This window comes from Schistocerca cancellata, unplaced genomic scaffold, assembly GCF_023864275.1.
Source record: "Schistocerca cancellata isolate TAMUIC-IGC-003103 unplaced genomic scaffold, iqSchCanc2.1 HiC_scaffold_1096, whole genome shotgun sequence".
Lineage (NCBI taxonomy): Eukaryota > Metazoa > Arthropoda > Insecta > Orthoptera > Acrididae > Schistocerca > Schistocerca cancellata.
The window spans coordinates 1,260,067-1,283,950 of record NW_026047095.1 but is presented as its reverse complement, the minus strand read 5'-3'; the positions used below and the strand labels follow the sequence as shown (position 1 = coordinate 1,283,950).

General features: G+C 43.2%; 1 protein-coding gene and 2 pseudogenes across 1 annotated transcript; all 3 read left to right on the top strand.

Annotated features, from left to right (window-relative positions):
• The first annotated feature begins 888 nt into the window (after positions 1 to 888).
• On the top strand, positions 889 to 1,461 carry LOC126154579 (gustatory receptor 23a-like). The gene has a single exon (XM_049916154.1). It carries the CDS (start codon positions 889 to 891, stop codon positions 1,459 to 1,461), a length of 573 nt encoding a protein of 190 aa, XP_049772111.1.
• Positions 1,462 to 7,851: 6,390 nt separating this feature from the next.
• On the top strand, positions 7,852 to 7,969 carry LOC126154583 (5S ribosomal RNA; annotated as a pseudogene).
• An 11,327-nt stretch (positions 7,970 to 19,296) lies between these two features.
• Positions 19,297 to 19,414, top strand: LOC126154584 (5S ribosomal RNA; annotated as a pseudogene).
• The last annotated feature ends 4,470 nt before the right edge of the window (positions 19,415 to 23,884 follow it).

Here is a 23,884-nt window from a genome sequence, read left to right as displayed (position 1 = left end):
TAAATTATTACTGGTTGTAATATAAGTCTACAAACAACTAGCCCGCGATTGACACAGGATGTAATATTTCTGGGCCTACCCTCTCAAGTTAACGACTCATTAGCGCTAATGATTCATTACTGGTATTCGTGAAATTACGTTTCGATCATTATGCCATCAACAAAATTGGAATTCTCATTTTGTGCTCTGTCTGACAACTAGGTCGTAACTCAGTCGTGAGAGCTACTCGGTTACACGAGGAGAGCTCTTTCAATTATGATCAGTCCATACAGATCTGTTTCTCAATCGAGTGCTCATAGCTTCGAAAGCGCAGTGAGACCATTGTACCTTACATTTCAAATGTTTGGTTTGGTTCCCATCATCAGTGACAACAAAAATTCTGCAACTTGTGCCTTTAGAGTGTCATTAAAGAGACTCACAGGCTACTTCATATGTTTGATGTGGCTTGTCTCTGTCATTGCCTTTGGTTTTTACTGCAGTTATTTAGTAATGCATATAATCATAATAGATGTGCATTCCCCTGTGACAGTGCATTTTATAATTGTGTTATCTGTTTTACTGTCAATGTTGGAACCAGCTACAATTTTATGTAGATCTCTGTCTACTGGACAAGGTAACGTTAGCAGAATCACGGACCTGGTTCAACAGGTAGATGCGCTGCTCGCCATGCGAGATCACACTTACAGAACGGAAATATATCGCAAAACTCGCCAAAGTGCAATTTTACTTTCCATTACAGTGCTTGTTTTGGTTGTCACACGAGTTAGCGTACTAGCAACCTATGTGTTCAGACGTAGGCCAGTAGGTACTATCTCCCTGTGCCTTCAAGGATTTATCACGATCTGGAGAGTTCAGTTCTTCGCTGTTGTGCTGGTACTCCGACACAGGATGGGCATCGTCTGTGGGCAGCTGCTGAGGAGTACCCGGCCGCCGGCGGGCAGCGAGGAAGAACTGGAGGAGCTGGCGACGCGCGCCGGACAGCCGGGGGCGGCGGGGGCGGTGGGGGCGGAGGTGCGGCGGCTGCAGCGCGCCAGGTTGGCTCTTCACCGCTGCGCTCGCCTCTGCGGTCTCCACTTCGGACCAGCACTGCTGTTGGCCATCCTGGGAGATTTCGTCGAGATGACTTGCTCTGCCTATTGGCTTATAATCCTGGCTCAAGAAACAGACAAGAGAGCGGAAATACTCGTGAAGTTATCTGCACTTACTAACGTCCTGTTACGCCAGCTGGTGGTCTGTTGGGTGTGTTCCTCGGCGGCTGACCGCGCCGACAGGGCTGCTCTGCTGCTGTCGAGGCTGCAGCCGCTCCTGCGTCCCGGACCAGCAGTCGATGTTCTGCGACTTCCAGTGGACAGACTACGAGTTTCCGCCATGGGGTTCTGTGACATCGATTTACAGATTTTCACAACCACTATAAGTGCTGCAGTCACTTATCTCGTGATACTTGTACAATTCCATAAGTGAAGTACTACGCAATGATGTTTGGAAGGTCGTCTCTCCTTGTAACAGTGCAATGTACAGAAGCTATCATTGCTGGAAACATCATCTTGCAAAGTCAGAGTTTGTGTCATATTACCTAGTAGCTGCATGGTACGTGCAGGTTCTTTTTCAATTACTCGTAGTGTTTGTTTTATCCATAGGACCGAGAGACATGTGCTTCTAATGAAACAAATAGCAATAAAGCTGTTCTGAAAAATTTTATAGTAAACGTGTGTAATTATTTTGTTTCTACCTACAGCCTGCATGGAAAATGGAGCTCTAGAATGGTTCTTTTGAATCAGGTGACATAAATAATAGAGCAGATCCTCCAGCACCGGATTGGATTACTGCTCCAAAGCATGAGGATGTATTAGGGCTCCAGCATAAGCTATTATTTTAATATGATATTTCCATCATATGTTACTTTTAAAACATTCTTTCCTACGTAGTACCTGAGGCAGGTGATATCATGCCCCACGTCTACAGCACGCACATAACATATAGGACACCTGCTGGTTCTCCATGACCTTAAACCACTGGCAGAACAATGTCAATACTGTTTTTGCAACACTAACACACTTCATCATGCACAAGAAGCTGTATAAAGTTTCTTTCTTTTCTGTGATCACCTCTGATAAAGAAAAATGGCGAATCATAACATGTTAATGGTTTGCCAAAAATCCGTCAATATTCTCCACAAAGTTGACACACTCCTCACACGTACCTTGATGACAAGTAAATAAAAACCACACATTATACTGCCACTGCTACACAAACAAACGTAGCGGCTTACGAGAATTCACAATGTATTGACACTTCGTGCCCGTGCAGTTGGAGCAAACACTCAAGTGCTGACGAGCTTTAAAGATCTGAAACTATAGAACTGTTTTGTGCATTCATTGGCTTTAATACAACTGTTCTCTGTACTGTACAGAAACAGCATAAGAAATTATTTGTAATCTATAAATCAAATCTATCAACAAAATCCGAATGAGAATAAGTTCAAATTTCACTGTACACATGGGTTAAATGCCACAGACGATACTTACATATTGAATGAGGAGCAATGTATGTAAATAGTGTTTCGAATTCTTTTTAGGTCCAAGGTTAAGTTGTTGTTTTGATCTTCAGTCCAAAGACTGGTTTAGTGCCGCTCCCCATGCTACTCTATCCCGTGCAAGCCTTTTCATCTCCTAGTAACTAAAACAACCTGCATCCAATTGAAACTACTTACTTCATTTATCGCCTAGTCTACCTCTACGTTTTTTTGTTTTTACCTCCATCTCCCAGCCCCACACTCCCATCAGCACCAATATGACAATTCCTTAACGTCTCAGAATGTGCTCAATTAACAGGCCGTTTCTTTTAGACAAGTTGTGCCATAAATTTATTTTCTTCCGAATTTAGTTCAGTACCTTCTCACTGGTTACGTGATCTTCGATTTTCTTCTGTAGTAGCACATTTCAGAAGTATCCGTTCTCATTTTGTTTGAACTTATTATCATCCTGGTTTCGCTTCTACACAAGAGTAATACTTCCCGAAACGATTTCCTAACAATTGAATATATATTCGGTATTGACCAGTTACCGCTCTTCACACATGCTTTTCTTGCACATTGACATCTACGTTTTTATATATTCTTTGCTTCGGCCGCCATCAGTTGTTTCGCTGGCCAAAGGGCAAAAAGGACCTACTACTTTTAGTGTTTCATTTTTTTACCCCATTGCATCAGAATCGCCTGATCTGTTTGACCACATTCCATTGCCTCTCCTTTGCAACAGTTGATGTTCATCTTAAGCCTCCTTTCAAAAAATTCAGCTGCTCTTCCTAGTCCTCCGCTGTCTCTAACAAAATTGAAATATCGCTGGCAAACCTCAAACATTTGTTTTCCTTATCTCTGAACTTTAATGCAGTGTCCAAATTATTCTTTGCATTACGTTACTGCTTGCTCAGTGTACAGATTGAGTAACTCCAGGAATTCGTTACAACCGTGCCTTACGCACACCTCAACCACTGGTTCCCTATCATGCTGTTGGACTCCTATTACTGACGTCTGGTTTCTATACAACTTGTATATAAGCTTCGTTCCCTGTATAATACAGCTGCTACATTCAGAAATCCGAAGAGTAGGCCGGCCGAAGTGGCCGAGCGGTTCTAGGCGCTTCAGTCTGGAGCCGCGCGACCGCTACGATCGCAGGTTCGAATCCTGCCTCGGACATGGATGTGTGTGGTGTCCTTAGGTTAGTTAGGTTTAAGTAGTTCTAAGTTCTAGGGGACTGACGACCTCAGCTGTTAAGTCCCATAGTGCTCAGAGCCATTTGAACCATTTTTGAACCGAAGAGTAGATTCCAGTCAAGATTGTCAAGAGCTTTGTCTAAGTCTACAAATGCTACAGATGCAGACTTACCATCCCTTAGCCCGTTTTCTGAGATAAGCTGTTGGGTCATCATTGCCATTGCTATACCGGTGCTCCTACACTTCTCCGGAACTCAGACTCATCATACCGGAGGTCGGCCTCCACCACTCGTATGTAAATAATTCATGTCAATATTTTGCAACCATGAGTTCTGAAACTGATGGTTCCGTAATGTGCTTACCAGTCTGCATTTGCTTTTTTGTAATTAGAGTTAATACATTCTTCCAGAAATCTGGGGGTACTTCGTGTGTCTCATATACACTCCTGGAAATGGAAAAAAGAACACATTGACACCGGTGTGTCAGACCCACCATACTTGCTCCGGACACTGCGAGAGGGCTGTACAAGCAATGATCACACGCACGGCACAGCGGACACACCAGGAACCGCGGTGTTGGCCGTCGAATGGCGCTAGCTGCGCAGCATTTGTGCACCGCCGCCGTCAGTGTCAGCCAGTTTTCCGTGGCATACGGAGCTCCATCGCAGTCTTTAACACTGGTAGCATGCCGCGACAGCGTGGACGTGAACCGTATGTGCAGTTGACGGACTTTGAGCGAGGGCGTATAGTGGGCATGCGGGAGGCCGGGTGGACATACCGTCGAATTGCTCAACACGTGGGGCGTGAGGTCTCCACAGTACATCGATGTTGTCGCCAGTGGTCGGCGGAAGGTGCACGTGCCCGTCGACCTGGGACCGGACCGCAGCGACGCACGGATGCACGCCAAGACCGTAGGATCCTACGCAGTGCCGTAGGGGACCGCACCGCCACTTCCCAGCAAATTAGGGACACTGTTGCTCCTGGGGTATCGGCGAGGACCATTCGCAACCGTCTCCATGAAGCTGGGCTACGGTCCCGCACACCGTTAGGCCGTCTTCCGCTCACGCCCCAACATCGTGCAGCCCGCCTCCAGTGGTGTCGCGACAGGCGTGAATGGAGGGACGAATGGAGACGTGTCGTCTTCAGCGATGAGAGTCGCTTCTGCCTTGGTGCCAATGATGGTCGTATGCGTGTTTGGCGCCGTGCAGGTGAGTGCCACAATCAGGACTGCATACGACCGAGGCACACAGGGCCAACACCCGGCATCATGGTGTGGGGAGCGATCTCCTACACTGGCCGTACACCACTGGTGATCGTCGAGGGGACACTGAATAGTGCACGGTACATCCAAACCGTCATCGAACCCATCGTTCTACCATTCCTAGACCGGCAAGGGAACTTGCTGTTCCAACAGGACAATGCACGTCCGCATGTATCCCGTGCCACCCAACGTGCTCTAGAAGGTGTAAGTCAACTACCCTGGCCAGCAAGATCTCCGGATCTGTCCCCCATTGAGCATGTTTGGAACTGGATGAAGCGTCGTCTCACGCGGTCTGCACGTCCAGCTCGAACGCTGGTCCAACTGAGGCGCCAGGTGGAAATGGCATGGCAAGGCGTTCCACAGGACTACATCCAGCATCTCTACGATCGTCTCCATGGGAGAATAGCAGCCTGCATTGCTGCGAAAGGTGGATATACACTGTACTAGTGCCGACATTGTGCATGCTCTGTTGCCTGTGTCTATGTGCCTGTGGTTCTGTCAGTGTGATGATGTGATGTATCTGACCCCAGGAATGTGTCAATAAAGTTTCCCCTTCCTGGGACAATGAATTCACGGTGTTCTTATTTCAATTTCCAGGAGTGTATCATGCACAGGTGGGCGAGTTTATTAGTACGTATGAGGGAACGTCGTATACTCCAGGGGCTTTGTTTCGTGTTAGGTCTTTCAGAACTCTGTCAAATTCTTCCCAATCATACCTCCCATATCATCTGCGTCTAGTTCCTGTCTTTTTCTGTGATATTACAATCAAGATAATTTCGCTTGTATAGCCCCTCTATACACTTTTTCCACCTTTCAGCTTTCCCTTCTTTGTTTAGTACCGGCATTCAATCTGAACTCTTGATATTCATACTGCTACTACTCTTATTTTCCAAAAATCTCTTTAATTTTGCTACCGGTGGTAACTATCTTTCTTGTAGTTACACACGCCTCAGCCGAATTGTATTTGCCCTTTAGCGTTTTCTGCTTTCCCATTTTGCACTTTTTGCGAATATCCTTTATCAATTTAATTCAGTGCCTCGTGTGATATCCAAGGATATCTGCGAGGCGTTGTCTTTTTACCTATTTGATTCTCTGGTACCTTCACTGTTTCACCTTTCAAAGCTACCCATTCGGTTTCCACTATACTTGCTTCCCCAATTTCGGTTAATCGTTTCCTAATGCTCCCTTTGAAACTGTGAATAACCTATTGTTCTGTCAACTCATCCAAGTCCCAAAACATATATTTCCTACCCTTCTGGTATTTCATCAGTTTTTATCTACAGTTTACAGCCTATAAATTACAGTCACATTTCACATCTGCTCCTTGGAATATCTTACAATGTAGGATCTACTTCCTAAATCTCTGTCTTACCAGTCCAGGTCTCTTCTACGTATACACCCATCTTTCATGTTTCTTAAACAAGGTGCTAGCAATGAACAAATTACACAGTATGCCAAAATCTACCAGGTGGTTTCCTCTTTTGCTCGCTGTCCTTAGTTCATTCTACTACTACTTCTCCTTCTCTTCCTTGTCCTACTGTTGTATTCCAATTCTCCATTACAATTAAATTTTCGTTTCCCCTACTACCTGCATAATTTCTTTTTATCTCATAATACATACATTGAATCATCTGTGGAGGTATGTGGCTCACAAACTTGGAAGGTGTTCGGCCTTGTGATAATGCGTTCACTATGTTGTTGATTGTAGATTACTTGCGTTCTTATTCCCTTATTTAGTATTAGGCCTATTCCTGCGATACCCCCATTTTTTATTCTATTTAAAACCCTGTACTCATCTGACCAGAAATTCTATCCTTACCGCAAGCAGTGTCACTATCTCGTTGTATATCTAACTTCAACTCATCCATTTCCCACCAGGAACCACCAGCCTCCTAAAACCCTTCACATAAGTACTATGGTCCTTAATTTTGTTGCGATTACAAACAACGTATGGCCCTGCAGGTTCCTTTGGGACAGTGTGGCGTTTCAGTTTCTTATTTCACTCATTATACCTGAAAGAACATCAATTCAGAAAAACTTTTTCTTTCAGCCTTTCACAATGACCAACAGTCAGGAGTATTGTGGAAACCTCATCTCCCCTAATTATTCATCTGGGCCATTTGGTTTTATTCTGCCGACATTTGAGCGTAAATAAAACATATCTCTCTCCCAACAGCAGCGCTCGTCCATAGACAATTATGTCGACATAACAAAAGAAACTTTAACAGATACAGATAAATTCGACAACGGATTACAGTAGTGAACTAGGAACAATAAGAAAATCTTCCTACACATTTCTGCTTTTATCTCTAATGACTCGGTGTTGTGTCTTTTGAACATATAAATATATTCAGAGTTCAAGTCCTGAATCGACAGTGTATGTATTTACTTCGTACAGTAAAAGCAGAGAAAGGATCAGCCAGCAATATTGCATATAAAATATTAATAATCAATTAAAAATATGTAGTTGCTGAAGGTGAGTTTTATTTCAAATACTCTTCTCTAAACCCTGAAAAAGCATAATAAAATCAACTCCTTTTTCACAATCAACTTTCTTACGATCAACACTGTAGTAGGTGGTTCTACTGTTAAAAAGTGAAACAAGTTTGGCCTGACTACCATGAGTTGTTCCAGCTGTTACCAATAGGTGACTGCAGTGGGTAAAAGCTTTCAAAGCTCCATTTATGAACCGCGCTTTGTTTACTGCACAAAAGATTAATTAATTTCCACAGCTATGATGTCACAGTATTCTTAACTATTTGCGAAATACATTAGAAACGCGAAAAGTGTGATTTTTTATCTTTATTATCTGGGACATATTTGAGGTTAAGTAGAACAAAAGACGTTCTAAGAATAAAATGAATTACTTTATTTCATCTGGCCAACGGCCTTGCCGCAGATGTAACACCGGTTCCCGTCAGATCACCGAAGTTAAGCTCAGTCTGGCTGGGCTAGCACTTGGATGGGTGACCATCCGGTGAGCCGAGTGCTGTTGGTAAGCGGGGTGCACTCAGCCCTTGTGAGGCAAACTGAGGAGCTACTTGATTGAGAAATAGCGGCTCCGGTCTTGGAAACTGACATACGGTCGGGAGAGCGGTGTGCTGACCACATGCCCTTCCATATCCGCATCCAGTGACGCCTATGGGCTGAGGATGACGCGGCGGCCGGTAGATACCGTTGGGCCTTCATGGGCTGTTCGGGAGGGGTTTTAGAGTTGTTTACTTTATCTCATCTATGATGTCACAGTGTTCTAAAAGGAATCTGGAAATGTAATGTTTACTTAACAACAGTATGTAAAAATGTAAAGTGTATTCAACCTGTCGAAAATCTGACGATCATGTGGATTATCGCTTCAGAGCAGAAAGCATCGTCCTCGCTGTAGACAGACGTTGCGCCGATTTCAGGTCGTTAGAGAGTTGGTCAGCAACTCGAAGGCTATTTAAAACTTGTATGCTCGATATATTGCTCACCCATGTGGGAAATTTCATGTATCGTCAGTCGAAATAATGACCCCACATATAAACTTCAAAGTTTTCTCTTTCTTTGTACCAGTTATCGTTTCCTTTTCTAGAGTTTAAAGGTAATGGTTCAGTGTTCTAATTTGTGTTTGGAAGACGTGTAGCCTGAGTTTCTCTTCGTCTACTTTCTGGTGCTCATGATTTCTTTGCACTGCTGTAACATCGATACTTATAGGAGCAACTTTTATTTAGTGTTACATTAATGTCCGCGTAAACCGCCAAAAGGCGCACGTTACATGATTTCCTCATTTAGTTTCACTCATCAGGCACGATATTTCTTACACATTCTCTGCCCTGGTTTCAATACATTAGAAGTTTTAAGTACTGCTCGTCAACACAAAGTAGTACCCATTAAACAGTTTCAAGCTAAAACAATTTAAAGCACGAGTCATTAATATTATCCCTTAATTCTCTTTAGTTTAATTACTATCTCCATATACAATGGTGTATGGAGGTTACATGTTATATCTGTTATTTAGTAGAAGAAAGTATTTTGGAAGTTTATACGTACAGGAATACATGTGGATACAAAGGGGACGATTTAGGTACTAAAATAAATAAAGATGACAAAATATTTTATAGAGAAAAGTTACTTTATTTACGGGACTGGTGTGCAAACATTGGTGAAACGGTGTATAACTAAATAGGCGGCGTCTGAGGTGACGCATCTGTAACTAGCGTTTCTGGATGACAGCAGGAGAGGCGATGTAGGCTTCAGAGGCGGGGAGAGGTAAGCTGCAGCAGGCTGGCATAGCCTACAGTAGGGGTAGCGAAGGCGTCCTCGACATCAGCGGGGGCGGCGTAGCCCACGGGGGCGGCGGCTGCCGCTGTGACAGCAGGCGAACCCAGGAGGCCGGGGGCGGCGGTGGCCACTGCGAAGACCATCTGTGGCGTCAAAGAATATGTGTGTCAGAGAAACTCTTCACTGCTCATAACCAACGATTAAATGTGACATAACAACGGCGCTGTGTTGCAGTGCTCTTGTTTTATTTTGCTCTGAACAGAGTGTCTTGAATTCGGCACTGGCAAAGCGTGGCTCGCGAGACGTCATCCGACCCTGAGCGGTTCCCCTCCAACTCCACTCGGGCATTGCCGTCATAGCCTTCCGGCAAACTGCTGTTCATTTCTTTATCAGCTGTCTCTTAAACTTCGAAGAGCATCACACTCCCGCTAGCCACGTTTGCTCCAGGTGTTTTGTTCAAATTTACTCTCCTTAAAATTGCTCTTTGATTAAAGTTGTCATTTACTATTGCGTCTATCATCGTGGTTTTGATTCTGGTTATTCTGAGGCCATTTTTGTACTGCGGTTCTTAAAAATCCCGAAATGAAAGAATACCGTTCAGCATGTAAAACATCCTTGGGTGAGAACACAAATCTACTAACCTTGGTTGATACATCTCTTCCCTCCATGAAGCCACCCATAGAATTAACTCTCGTGACGATCGAGGCTCTTTTGTCGGTAAGATAGGAAAAAAAAGGTGTGAAAGAAATGTACGAAACATCAAATCCTAAAGAAAAGAGCTGTGTCTAGGGAGGCTGCATACTCGGTTCACTAGACAAACAAACAAATAACTAGTGTTAACGAGTTTTATTGCAGTAAGACGAGTACAACACTTAACTTCGTGAGACGTGTCGCAAGCAAAGGGCGACATACAAAATGTTCAGTCTTCTTCAAAATACACCGACACAAGTCTGTGCTACATAGAGATTCCTAACGAAGTCGCTAAAGTTTAAGCTGCTATCAAAGTGGCTATCACTGACGCTGCTATGCAAGTGGGCCGCACAATTCGGGCGCGGCCCTTATGTCCTCTTCCCATAGGGGCCACAGCTGTCGCGTTGTCGTCCTGGAAGGAAGGTCGGTCAGCGTGCGATTGGCTGACTTCTTCTCACAGCCTTCTCTTCCCTGTCGTTCCCGACTGGCATGCCGGGGCTTGACTTTACTCCGTAACAAAAAGGGTTTAAATTGGTCCTTATCTCGTGTGCTTGAAATGAAAGAAAGCGCAAAAAAGCGACGGTTTACTGGTGAAAGAATCTGCAATAGAACTGGTAAAATTTCTGTCATGCGTTTATGGGTACTAATGGATTCTGGTGTAAACTCACGTTGCTTGATTTATAATTAAACAAGAAAAATTTGTTTTATTTCCCAAATTGCTGTGAAATGAGACAAGATTACTTGGAAGTAACCTTTCCAAGATTTTCTTCCGTTAATGAAGAAGTCAGAAATGTGCTTCACAGTAATATTAAATATTTTGAACATGTAAAGCCGGATATCATTTTGTTTAGTAATCGAATAATTACTAGTCTTACGCCGGCCGCGGTGGTCTAGCGGTTCTAGGCGCTCAGTCCGGAGCCGCGCGACTGCTACGGTCGCAGGTTCGAATCCTGCCTCGGGTATGGATGTGTGTGATTTCCTTTGGTTGGTTAGGTTTAAGTAGTTCTAAGTTCTAGGGGACTGATGACCATAGATGTTAAGTCCCATAGTGATCAGAGCCATTTGAACCATTTGAACTAGTCTTACAAGTGCTCGAAATGATCTCTAAGAAGAAGTCTGAAACACAAAAATGATCTAATCATGTTATTCAGAACATAAAACAGATGCCTACACTTTTTAATTAAACAACAGGATCACAAACGCGCTCAAAAAATCACAGATTTCACTCCTAAAGTGAAATCTTTTCTCATCAACATTCAATGGTGACAGTACAGGTCATGAATCGTCAGTCGTGCTTGGGTAGGTCAGTTGTAGAATATTTGCCCGCGAAAGGCAAAGACCCCAGTCCGAGTGTCGGTCCGGCACAAAATTTTAATCTGCTATGAACTTTCGTAACTGTGCACACTCCACTGCAAGGGGAAACTACATTCTGGAAAGTAGAGATTCTTCAATGAAGCACGTTAAGTCCGTGACTGCAGGATTTCTTTTAGTATTCCAACGATGAAATTTTCTCAGGTGATTCTTCGCGGAAAGATGCTGGGTACGAGATTATCGAAAAGTTGGGAAAGCACAACGCCATCCCTCAGCTGATCACTGAGAAAATTTTATCACTCTAAATCTGCTCAGCGCAATGCAGATTGTTTTCGCTACATCGCAAAAAGAAATAGAATTTACAGAATTTATCAAGACCAAGTTAAATAACTCTAACGTAAATACTGGAATGTCTGATTAATGAAAGTACAAGAGTTCGGGACAAGTACATAAATAAAAATCTACGTTTTCTCAGCCTGTCTTTTGGCGCTTACGTGCAGGGAACTGGTATTGTCGGGGATGTGACGGCACCGCGGAGGGTAGAGATGGAGGGCGAAGCACTCGCTGGAGGGGAATCATTAGTAAGGCACGGTTTGCCAGGCCTGGTCTAGATAGTGAAACTTCCTGGCAGATGAAACCTTTGTGCTGTACAGGGGACCAGAAGATGAAAACTGGCTTTCTCGCGCATGTGCTAAGCAAGCGCGACCCAAGAGCGTTCCTCATAGCTTCACTTCCGCCAGTCACTCAGCTCCTGCTTTCCAGGCCTCATAGAAGTTCTGCTGCACACACTGCGGTACTGTCACTCCTAGAGGAAATGATGCGGCGGAGAAAATACTTTAGCTACAGCGTAGGGGGCAGTTTCCAGAATTAATTTTTCTCTGTAGCACACACTGTCAATTAACCAGGAAATTTCAAAGCAGCGCACACTCCGCTGCAGAGGGAAAATTCATTTTGAAGCGTGGACCGTGTTATATCTAACTGTTAAGGCTAGTTTTGAATTAACAATTCAGGTTTAACACTAAAGTACAGTACTGCTGCAGTCGACGGCGTCAGCTGGTGTGCATCAAGTCAAATTCTGTTAGAAGCTGCTAAAATTGAATTTATCCCCATATTATGCAAGAGAATGAGTACATCGCTGTCGGAGATGTCTCGAGCACTTTTACTGACACTCTAACGAATCTGAAAGCTATGTCGATGGATAACGGCACGTAATAATTCTGGGTAAGGAAAAAAAATGAAAAGTAGAGAAACACACAACATATAAAGCACGTGAGTACGTAAGAATAGAACATCGCGTTATACGTAACTTGTATTACACATCATCCTCATCATCATATTCATTGCTTGCCTGCACACAGAGCTGGCTGTGAAATAGTGATACCTTCATACACTTCACACATCAATACTAATAGATTAAAGTTAGACTCTTTGTAATGCATGTTTCAGTCAAATGGTCATATACACATTTAATGTGGAATGACGAATTCTCATCAAAGAAAATACTGCTAACATTTAACATTTCTAAAATATTTCACTCTCCCCGAATGGTAGCACACTTCAAACACGTGTACGTCGCCATATAATGGACTGATCAAATGAACCTGACATTGAACTTCGAATGTGCAGTGTGCAGAGTTGGTTGTTGGTTTATTTGGGGGAAGGGACCAAACAGCTAGGTCACTGATCCCGTTGGATTGGCGAAGGATAGGGAAGGAAGTCGGCCGTTCCCTTTCAAAGGATCCATCCCGGCATTTGCCTGAAGCGATTTAGAGAAATCACGGAAAACCTAAATCAGGACGGCTGGACGCGGTTTTGAATCGTCGTCCTCCCGAATGCGAGTTCAGTTTGCTAGCAAGTAAGCAGAGCGTAGGAACAGGAACACTGTAGATAACCAACGGTCCCATCCCATCTGCCAAGTTCAGTGCACTCTCTGTAAGAACAAGCAATAGTGATGATTTTGTGAACGATCGTCAAAGTTTTATTGATTGTAATATAATAACCACGGGGTAATCTGAAACGTCTAAAGACATGTCCTAATTTATTCGCTTGGGATTCTGTTGACAGCCGGCCTGGGTGGCCAAGCGGTTCTACGCGCTACAGTCTTGGAACCGCGCGACCGCTACGGTCGCAGGTTCGAATCCTGCCTCGGTCATGGATGTGTGTGATGTCCTTAGGTTAGTTAGGTTTAATTAGTTCTAAGTTCTAGGGGACTGATGACCTTAGAAACTAAGTCCCATAGTGCTCAGAGCCATTTGAACCATTTCTGTTGACAAATATTCCTTAATGTTATATAGTAGCTTCAGCGCAAGAGCATCATACGTGCCGTTCAGACTTTTATTCGCTACCTGACGGGGTAGCACAGTAATGTGTGGATGTTGGAAGCATACAATGCTGACAGCTCCAAAAGATATTGTTTACATACGAACAGCAAAGTTATACAGTGCTTATTTATGTATGGGCTCTTTATTTCTATAGAAATCAAGTACTTAGCTACGTCTCGTGGCTCATGAACTTTCCACATACATAGGAATGCTGTTACAACTGTAACAGGCCACAGCAGGAACTGCCGTTGCATTGAATGGACGATTAATGTATGCTGCGGGAGAAAGATAGTACAGGTTTGCAGCATTTAGAAATAGAGATGGTAAATGTAGAAATATAATGACTTGTGGCTAATTTCGCGCAGAGGACTCGTCGCCACAAATAATTTATTGATGTACGTGATGTCTCCTAATTTTAGAAAAGTTGCTTCAGAAATGTAGTAATAACATCCACCGTGTCCTTATCACCTAGCTTAGACGACTGTTAACTGCAGTGGTGCACTGTGGCGCGTGCATTTATTATAATAATATTGTATTTGTCCATTTAACAGCAAAAATACGATCATAATTGAAGCTTATAAGAACGAGAGGCCATTATAGATGAATTAGTAGCGTGACTCATTATTAAGCAAAGGTAGCGTCAGAGGTTTATGATAAATAGGTTACACAGTTACTATCTTTCAACTGTTTATGCTACGATAATCTCAGCAGAAAGTGGCCATCAGAAATATTAAACGAGAAGACAGAGTTGCATAAATGTAGATTTTTAGTCGTATTCATCATCTATCTTTCACAAATCTCACTTAACACATTTCGACATGAGCTACCAGAAAACTGGCCATCCGTTGAGAAAAAGGAGCTTATGTGGAACATACGAACATAGAGAAAGAAATAAAAGATTAACAACAAATCTGTATTCCCTTCTTCTTATGATCTACAACAAAAAAAGCACTTTACTAAAATTTAGAAACTTTTACTATTAAAACAAGGTAAGCATTCACTTCATTCGGTGGGAAAACTTACGGCACCCATGCTGTTTACCTCATCAGTATAAGACAGCAAGACTTTCCCATTGTTTATGAACTGTAAATCCTCAGTAGTCATCTCGGAGAAGCAACAGGGTACAAATATTTTTTCCTGTTGCCAGTCCTACGAGTATTTCAGAGCTACAAAATGTGCTCCCTTTTTTTGCTTTTGCTATGTTAAACATTTTGTTCTGTGGTAGAGCTGACAGTATTACGGTACACTCCTGACGACCAGTTCCGTTAATGAGAAGGTTTAAATTCCTCAAAGAATGGTTCTTGTGTTGAAAGTTACATCATACTCCCGCACTATAATGCTAGTGCTCAACTGGGCTTCAAACAATAGCATGTACTTACATTTTATCTTTCCCTGCCGCAAATTTCCTTTTCCGGAAAGAACTCGCCACCTCAGCTTGTCTCCACGTAGAGGGAGGGATGTAGGATCATTACACTATTGATACGTACTCATCCCATATTTAGGTTTATCGAAAGTTATTACCAGCAGAGATCTTCTCGATGTTTCAAAATGTATGTGTAGAAAGCCTTGTCCCATATTTTAGTAATAGGGAAATTTCTGGGGCTTGCTACTTCCGGTACTGCTTGGTCTGGCTCTATAGAAAATTGGGAATTCATGTCACCTGCACCGATATATCAGAATCCTTTACAGTTGTCGCTTTACCATAATAAATTTCTGTAGATAAAAGTGTATGATCACCTTCGTTTGATAAAAACACAGTTCACCATTGTTCTCACATATACAGGGTGAGTCACCTAACATTACCGCTGGATATATTTCGTAAACCACATCAAATACTGACAAATCGATTCCACAGACCGAACGTGAGGAGAGGGGCTAGTGTAATTGGTTAATACAAACCATAAAAAAATGCACGGAAGTATGTTTTTTAACACAAACCTACGTTTTTTTAAATGGAACCCCGTTAGTTTTGTTAACACATTTGAACATATAAACAAATACGTAATCAGTGCCGTTTGTTGCATTGTAAAATGTTAATTACATCCGGAGATATTGTAACCTAAAGTTGACGCTTGAGTACCACTCCTCCGCTGTTCGGACGTGTGTATCGGAGAGCACCGAATTACGTAGGGATCCAAAGGGAACGGTGATGGACCTTAGGCACAGAAGAGACTGGAACAGCACATTACGTCCACATGCTAACACCTTTTTATTGGTCTTTTTCACTGACGCACATGTACATTACCATGAGGGGTGATGTACACCTACACACGTGGTTTCCGTTTTCAATTACGGAGTGGAATAGAGTGTGTCCCGACATGTCAGGCCAATAGATGTTCAATGTGGTGGCCATCATTTGCTGCACACAATTGCAATCTCTGGCGTAATTAATGTCGTACACGCCGCAGTACATCTGGTGTAATGTCGCCGCAGGCTGCCACGATACGTTGTTTCATATCCTCTGGGGTTGTAGGCACATCACGGTACACATTCTCCTTTAACATACCCCACAGAAAGAAGTCCAGAGGTGTAAGATCAGGACAACGGGCTGGCCAATTTATGCGTCCTCCACGTCCTATGAAGCGCCCGTCGAAGATCCTGCCAAGGGCCAGCCTAGTGTTAATTGCGGAATGTGCAGGTACCACATCACGCTGATATCACATACGTCGACGCGTTTCCAGTGGGTCATTTTCGAGCAACGTTGGCAGATCATTCTGTAGAAACGCGATGTATGTTGCATCTGTTTGGGCCCCTGCAATGAAGTGAGGACCAATGAGGTGGTCGCCAATGATTCCGCACCATACATTTACAGTCCACGGTCGCTGTCGCTCTACCTGTCTGAGCCAGCGAGGATTGTCCACGGACCAGTAATGCATGTTCCGTAGATTCACTGCCCCGTGGTTTGTGAAACCCGCTTCATCGGTAAACAGGTAGAACTGCAACGCATTCTCTGTTAATGCCCATTGACAGAATTGCACTCCATGATTAAAGTCATCATCATGTAATTGCTGATGTAGTGACACATGAAACGGGTGAAAGCGGTGACGATGCAGTATGCGCATGACACTACTTTCACTCAGTCCACCGGCTCTCGCAATGTCCCGTGTACTCATGTGTGAGTTCATGGCAACAGCAGCCAACACACCAACTGCACCCGCTTCTCCTGTGACGGGCCTGTTACGGACGCGTTTGCGTGCTACGACCATACCTGTTGCATACAGTTGGCGGTAGATGTTTTGCAATGTGCGGCAGATTGGATGCTCTCTGTCCGGGTACCGTTCTGCATACACCCTGCAGGCTTCAGTTGCATTTCGTCGACACTCGCCATAGATGAGTATCATCTCCGCCTTTTCAGAGTTCGAATAGACCATGGTCACAGTTCCTATAACACTACATTATCACAGACGACTGGTAACACGGTGTACTACAGTTGGTCTGCGTGCAGAGACGAATGCAGAATAACAATAGCAGCAAGCGCTACATGCGGACACTGCGACAGCTAGACCAAACCACAACAGTGCACACTCGTAAACACGGTCGTCATTGTAAATATGTCCCTGCAGATGCTGCTCGCCGACCGTGGCCCGTGTTTGTTACAACACGCAACTGAGCGTCGGAGGTTTCAAGCGTCAACTTTAGGTTACAAGATCTCCGGATGTAATTAACATTTTACAATGCAACAAACGGCACTGATTACGTATTTGTTTATATGTTCAGATGTGCTAACAAAACTAACGTGGTTCCATTAAAAAAACGTAGGTTTGTTTTCAAAAACATACTTCCGTGCATTTTTGTATGGTTTGTATTAAACAATTCCACTAGCCCCTCTCCTCACGTTCGGTCTGTGGAATCGGTTCGTCAGTATTTGATGTGGTTTACGAAATATATCCAGCGGTAACGTTAGGTGACTCACTCTGTATATGAAGTTTCATGCTGCAGCTCAAATTGTTTTCGTACGATATTCTTAGACTGTACTCTATGGAACTCTGTCCACATTCATTTCCGGAACCAACATCATTGTGCAGTTCAACGTACAAAGTGAGGGGTGTAAGGGCGGCTCTGTCTAAATGCATCACATATAATGTTAGATGATCATGCTTCGATAGCTGACAGTTAGCAATTAAGTAGCATCCAGACAAACACAGCGAAGAAGGATTCATTTGCACTTGTAATGAAGATCGAACCATGTGTTGCCATTGTGGTAGAGTTCTAAGAAGTTGCCATCGAACGCATGATCCGTGGGATGAACATGCTTGCTGGTTTTCGAAGTATTCTTTTCTGTCTTACGAAGGTTAAAGATTCTGCAGATAATACACGTCAGATAAGATACGCAATAACTGCTGCAAAGGATGTAACCAATATTAAACAACCTCAAAATCATCAGAAAGTTGTCAAGGTTGATATTCCAAAAAAAAAGAAGCGCCTTATCTTCAGAATAGTACGTGGCTGGGAAAGATTTCGGCAACGCTTGCTTGCGTATGGTTTACTTCCAGGAAGCAATGAAACTGCTCTTCCTTTGATGCAGGTACGCTGCTGCTTGCATTAAATTTAGATCTCCTGTTTCTGCGTGTGTAATATGCTAAATATATGTTGAAGCTACAGCAAGAGTAATTTTTCGTAATAAATTCAGTATCAGTGAATAATTTCGACATACAATTCCATTATATTTATTCGCAGCGGTTAACATTTTGAAGATAAATATGATGGGAACTCTACAGTTCATATTATGGCAAATTGTTGTATTATTTAAGTTTTCTGTGCGGATGACACCGTTCTATGTAATACGAAAAGTACCACTAGATTTTATAAGAGGTGAACTTACGAGTATAAAAGGAGGCAGAGGGTGGGTATCCTGTTGTCAGTAGGGAAACAGTAACAGCAGAATCGTTCAGGTGTGTTCACTGACGCCAGTGCTAAGCGACGCTTAAACCGTTGTAAAGAGGGTGTCCACTGGTCTGTGGACGACTAGAAACGAGAGATTTTGTTTGTTAAATCGCTTTATACCCTGTGGTAAACGGATGGAGGACGCTGTCTGTCATCATTATACGTTACGATATGGGGGTGTTTTTCGCCGATATGGCTGTATTCCATTATTACACTCAAGAGAACGCTAAGTTAAAAAGGATACGAAGACTTTTCACAGCACTATGTGCTGCTTACAGTAGTGCAACTGTTCCGAGACGATGATTAATTGTATCAGGATGACAGGACACCCGTCTCAAAATAGCACCTGTGAGGCTATTGGTTTTGGACGATAACTTCCTGATATGGAAAGGCCTGCCCAGAGTTCTGGTATGAACCCAGCGGAACGTTTTTGGAATGATTTAGAACGTCGACCTCACTCCAGACTCCAGCATTCAACATCACTACCATCTCTGGTTTCGACTCTTGAGGAAGATTGGGCTCCCATTCGTCCACAGACATTCAAACATCATATTGAAAGCATTCCCAGCAGTTCAAACTGCCACAGAGACGAATGGTGAAAACCTCACGTATTAATGTACAATAAGAGGGGCCCAGATACTGTTGATGAGATAGTGTACGTGTCATGGTGTCATATTAGGTTCAGCTATCGAATTTCAAAACTGTATTGTGCCATCGGTCTTCGGCAATGTGTGAAAGTTGTGTCAACTACCAAATCGCAAATACTCACATTATTCTCTGTTATAGTTAGGCAACAAACAAAACTGTAGCACAACACTTCATGAGAGCTATATTAAGTTTTGCAATCGCATGTAATAGCTGCAACGGCCTTGCCGCAGTGGATACACCGGTTCCCGTCAGATCACCGAAGTTAAGCGCTGTCGGGCGTGGCCAGCACTTGGATGGGTGATCATCCTGGCCGCCATGCGCTGTTGCCGTTTTTCGGGGTGCACTCAGCATCGTGATGCCAATTGAGGAGCTACTCGACCGAATGGTAGCGGTCCCGGTTAAGGAAAACCATCATAACGACCGGGAGAGCAGTGTGCTGACAGTGTGCTGCGGATCCTATCCGCATCCCCAGCAGAGAATGTCACAGCTGTCGGATGGTCCCGATGGGCTACTTGTGGCGTGAAGACTGAGTGCATGCAATAGTTGGAATGAAAATATAAATAAAACACAGATACTTCAAAAATAGTAGTATAAACCATCACATGTATAAGTAAACCTTTATTTGCTACTGTTTCGATCACTCAGTCCGCCATCATTGGAAGACTATCAACAGGAGAGCGAAAAATAGGATGTACTCATTATGTCCACCAAATAAGATTCACACAAATGTCAAAGATAAATACAGAAGTACTTACAAAGGCAAATATCTTAGATTGAAAAACAATTCATCTTTCACCTACATTTTTCGGAAGTCTTCAACCTTACAACGATGCTACACCCCCAACCATTATGTACATTGACGTTAAATAGCAACAGATTGCTGTTAAAATACGATATAATCAAATTTAAAGGAACAATTATGAAAGCTGATCCCAGTTGACCGAGGAACAATACAGATCACATATTTAGTAAGGACTACAAAGAACACAGTTCAAGATAGTCCTGCCATTTTCAATGTCGGTTGACAATGAAGATACAACACAGACCAGATATTTAGTACGGACTACGAAGAATACGGTTCAAAATAGTCCTGCGATTTTCAATGTCGGTTGCCAGTGAAGGTATACTCTATCAGCTGCCAAAAGAATAGAAGCAATAAAGTGTATGTTAGAAAACATCGTGTTCACATTGTGAGTTATGTTGTCAACCTTACTGAGTCTAGTAACATATATGAAAATAATTTATGTCTTTGCTCAGGAAGTGTTTTATACAAGTAATGAAACATGTGAAATGAACCCAGTCTTAGGTGAATCCTAAATTGTCAACATAAATCTTAATAGCCTAACATATACATCGTGAAAATACATTGTTTATCTACAAGTTCTAAGTACATGGTTAAGTCGGAAATTAAGCAAATGCTCTCCAAATCTAGGCCCATGTTGGGCATGGTTTTTAATGTTAATGTTTAATGCCTGGGGCTTAAATTTTAAAATCACTAATTTGCAGTTAAAGTCTGTTATGTGTAACGACATAATCTGTGACTCTTATAACGTATTGTTACCCACTGAGGTAGATGAATCTCTAACATTTACAGTTTGTTTGTCGAGTCTCTTGCCTCCTGAGATTTAAATCCTTAACCACCAATGAACAAGGGACTAGCCTCTACTATTCTTATGAATATTTTATAACGTCTCGACGTGTACCGTCACAAAGGTATATATTGTGCTCCCATTTACGAAGTATATAGTGTTTTATATTGTTACAGGTGGTATATATTGTTAATGAGTGCATGTGAACAGTTTTTATCCACTGTTGATACTTGATATGAATTATTCTTACATCTAAAGCTAGATTATTTTTCGATGTTACTGACTTCTGCCCATGGTCTAGGTTTTAGGTTTACTATTGTATACTCATATTCCTTGTCAGACTATACAACATTATAATAGTGTCATCATATGCCTATATTACGTTTCTCCCATGATAACACACATATACTTAACCTCATCTGACGTATCTCTGATATATAAATTTTATATGGGTCCACAGTCCTGGATTCTATATCACATACACCTGAAACAGCAAGTCTATAGTGCACACAATGGTCTGTGACTCTGTGGTGGCACTAGTTGCCGATGACACAATTTCCACGGCCTTTGTGGGTCGCGGCTGCATGCTGAGTACTTGCCAAGCATTGGGGTCAGAGAGGTGCATGACATTCCTACCCTGCTGCCACAAGTATAACATAAACATATAACATAAATAATAGTAACATAAATAATATTAATAACAAATAAAAGAACTTTCTGAATATATGAACTGGTACTTCAATATGTAACTTCTTGAAACTTCCTGGCAGATTAAAACTGTGTGCCCGACCGAGACTCGAACTCGGGACCTTTGCCTTTCGCGGGCTAGTGCTCTACCATCTGAGCTACCGAAGCACCACTCACGGCCGGTCCTCACAGCTTTACTTCTGCCAGTATCTCGTCTCCTACCTTCCAAACTTTACAGAAGCTCTCCTGCGAACCTTGCAGAACTAGCACTCCTGAAAGAAAGGATTTTGCGGAGACATGGCTTAGCCACAGCCTGGGGGATGTTTCCATAATGAGATTTTCACTCTGCACTTCTTTCAGGAGTGCTAGTTCTGCAAGGTTCGCAGGAAAGCTTCTGTAAAGTTTGGAAGGTAGGAGACGAGATACTGGCAGAAGTAAAGCTGTGAGGACCGGCCGTGAGTCGTGCTTCGGTAGCTCAGATGGTAGAGCACTTGCCCGCGAAAGGCAAAGGTCCCGAGTTCGAGTCTCGGTCGAGCACACAGTTTTAATCTGCCAGGAAGTTTCATATCAGTGCACACTCCGCTGCAGAGTGAAAATCTCATTCTGGAAACATCCCCCAGGCTGTGGCTAAACCATGTCTCCGCAATATCCTTTCTTTCAGGAGTGCTAGTTCTGCAAGGTTCGCAGGATAGCTTCTGTAAAGTTTGGAAGGTAGGAGACGAGATACTGGCAGAAGTAAAGCTGTGAGGACCGGCCGTGAGTGGTGCTTCGGTAGCTCAGATGGTAGAGCACTTGCCAGCGAAAGGCAAAGATCCCGAGTTCGAGTCTCGGTCGGGCACACAGTTTTAATCTGCCAGGAAGTTTCATATCAGCGCACACTCCGCTGCAGAGTGAAAATCTCGTTCTGTAACTTCTTGTTTAGTGAGATTCTTGGAATAACGTATAGTCTCTCATTAACCAAATGTTGTTACCAGTAGCTTACACAAATAATGTTTGGTGAACAAGCCCAACTGATCTTCTGTTATTATATTCCCCATTTGGATTACAGACGACATGAAATAAATATTTCCTAATAATTCCAGCTGAACAAACATAAATGACTCTTTCGCTTGGAGACCAGAACTGTGCAGTACGCATCTCAGAAGACTGCCTGTGAGGGGTGACATGGGTAAGGGTAAAGTAGTCCTTCACATCAGTCCCTTCTGTTCCCAAGCCTGCCGATAGCCTGTGTTAGTGGCCGTCAGAAAAATATTGGCTTACGTAGCTGACTTCATTTCCTGCCTTGTGTTGTCTTGTGTTCTGCTGATCACATTTATGGCCTCCTATTTACTTTTTTTTTTACTTACAGCAACAAAATCTAGTGAAATATCTATCGAGACATCACATCCCCAGTGTGAGTGACAAAACTAATGAGACAAGACCACTATTAGCGATCTAATAATAGAATGTTTCACGAAGGATTTAGGCATTTTAGTAAGTGCAAATCAATTAACTATGCGACTGCTACCGATAGAAGAGACCCATAAATCATTAATTTGCTTCACATTATTCCCTATTTATTAGAATGATTGAATGTGAGACGGTGCTATATATTTAAGGTGCTCAAATCTCAAGAAGTCAATCATGATTATAAAGATGACATAACTGCATTGATTAAAATTTTTTACCATGACTTATACTACTCTGCTGTAGAACACATCCCAGTACACACCTGACTCCCTGACGCCTTGCTGCTGGACGCATTCTCCCCCGCAGGGGACTGTAGCTGGAGGAAGAGTGCTCTGCCTCTGCCAGCTGCCGGAACAGAGACAGCGCCACGATGAAGCGGCGCCGCCTACCAATATCTTCCTGACCTACAAAGTACAACAAAACACCCACAGTCATGAAGCAGCTCGTAGCAGCCACGTACAACACTGCATACGCATGACAGAGGAGAGACAACAGCCATTTTCAGTGACAACCAATTAGGATGGTTAGACTCCTGTAGCACCGAGCGAGGTGGCGCAGTGGTTAGCACACTGGACTCGCATTCGGGAGGACGACGGTTCAATCCCGCGTCCGGCCATCCTGCTTTAGGTTTTCCGTGATTTCCCTAAATCACTCCAGGCCAATGCCGGGATGGTTCCTTTGAAAGGGCACGGCCGACTTCCTTCCCCGACCTTCCGTAATCCAATGAGACCGATGACCTCGCAGTTTGGTCTCTTCCCTCCAACCAACCAGTTAACTCCTGTAACACTGGATCAGGTGCATCGGCCAACAGGGAAGATTAGAAGCTCCCTCTAGTTTCAAAAATTTTAAGTGAACAGGAAGCTGATAATGGCTATGATACAAGTGCATGTCAAATATGCTTCAACTCCTTCCCATTTATAATGGATTAGGCCTTCATGGCCTGTTCAGGAGAAGTTTAGTTTAGTTTCAGCACCAAGTGTAACCCTTTTACGACTGTCGGGAGAAAGGCGATGATGTAAACAAGTTGATGTTTTCCTGCAGTTCCTTTGAAGCATGGCAAAACCGCTTAGTGCA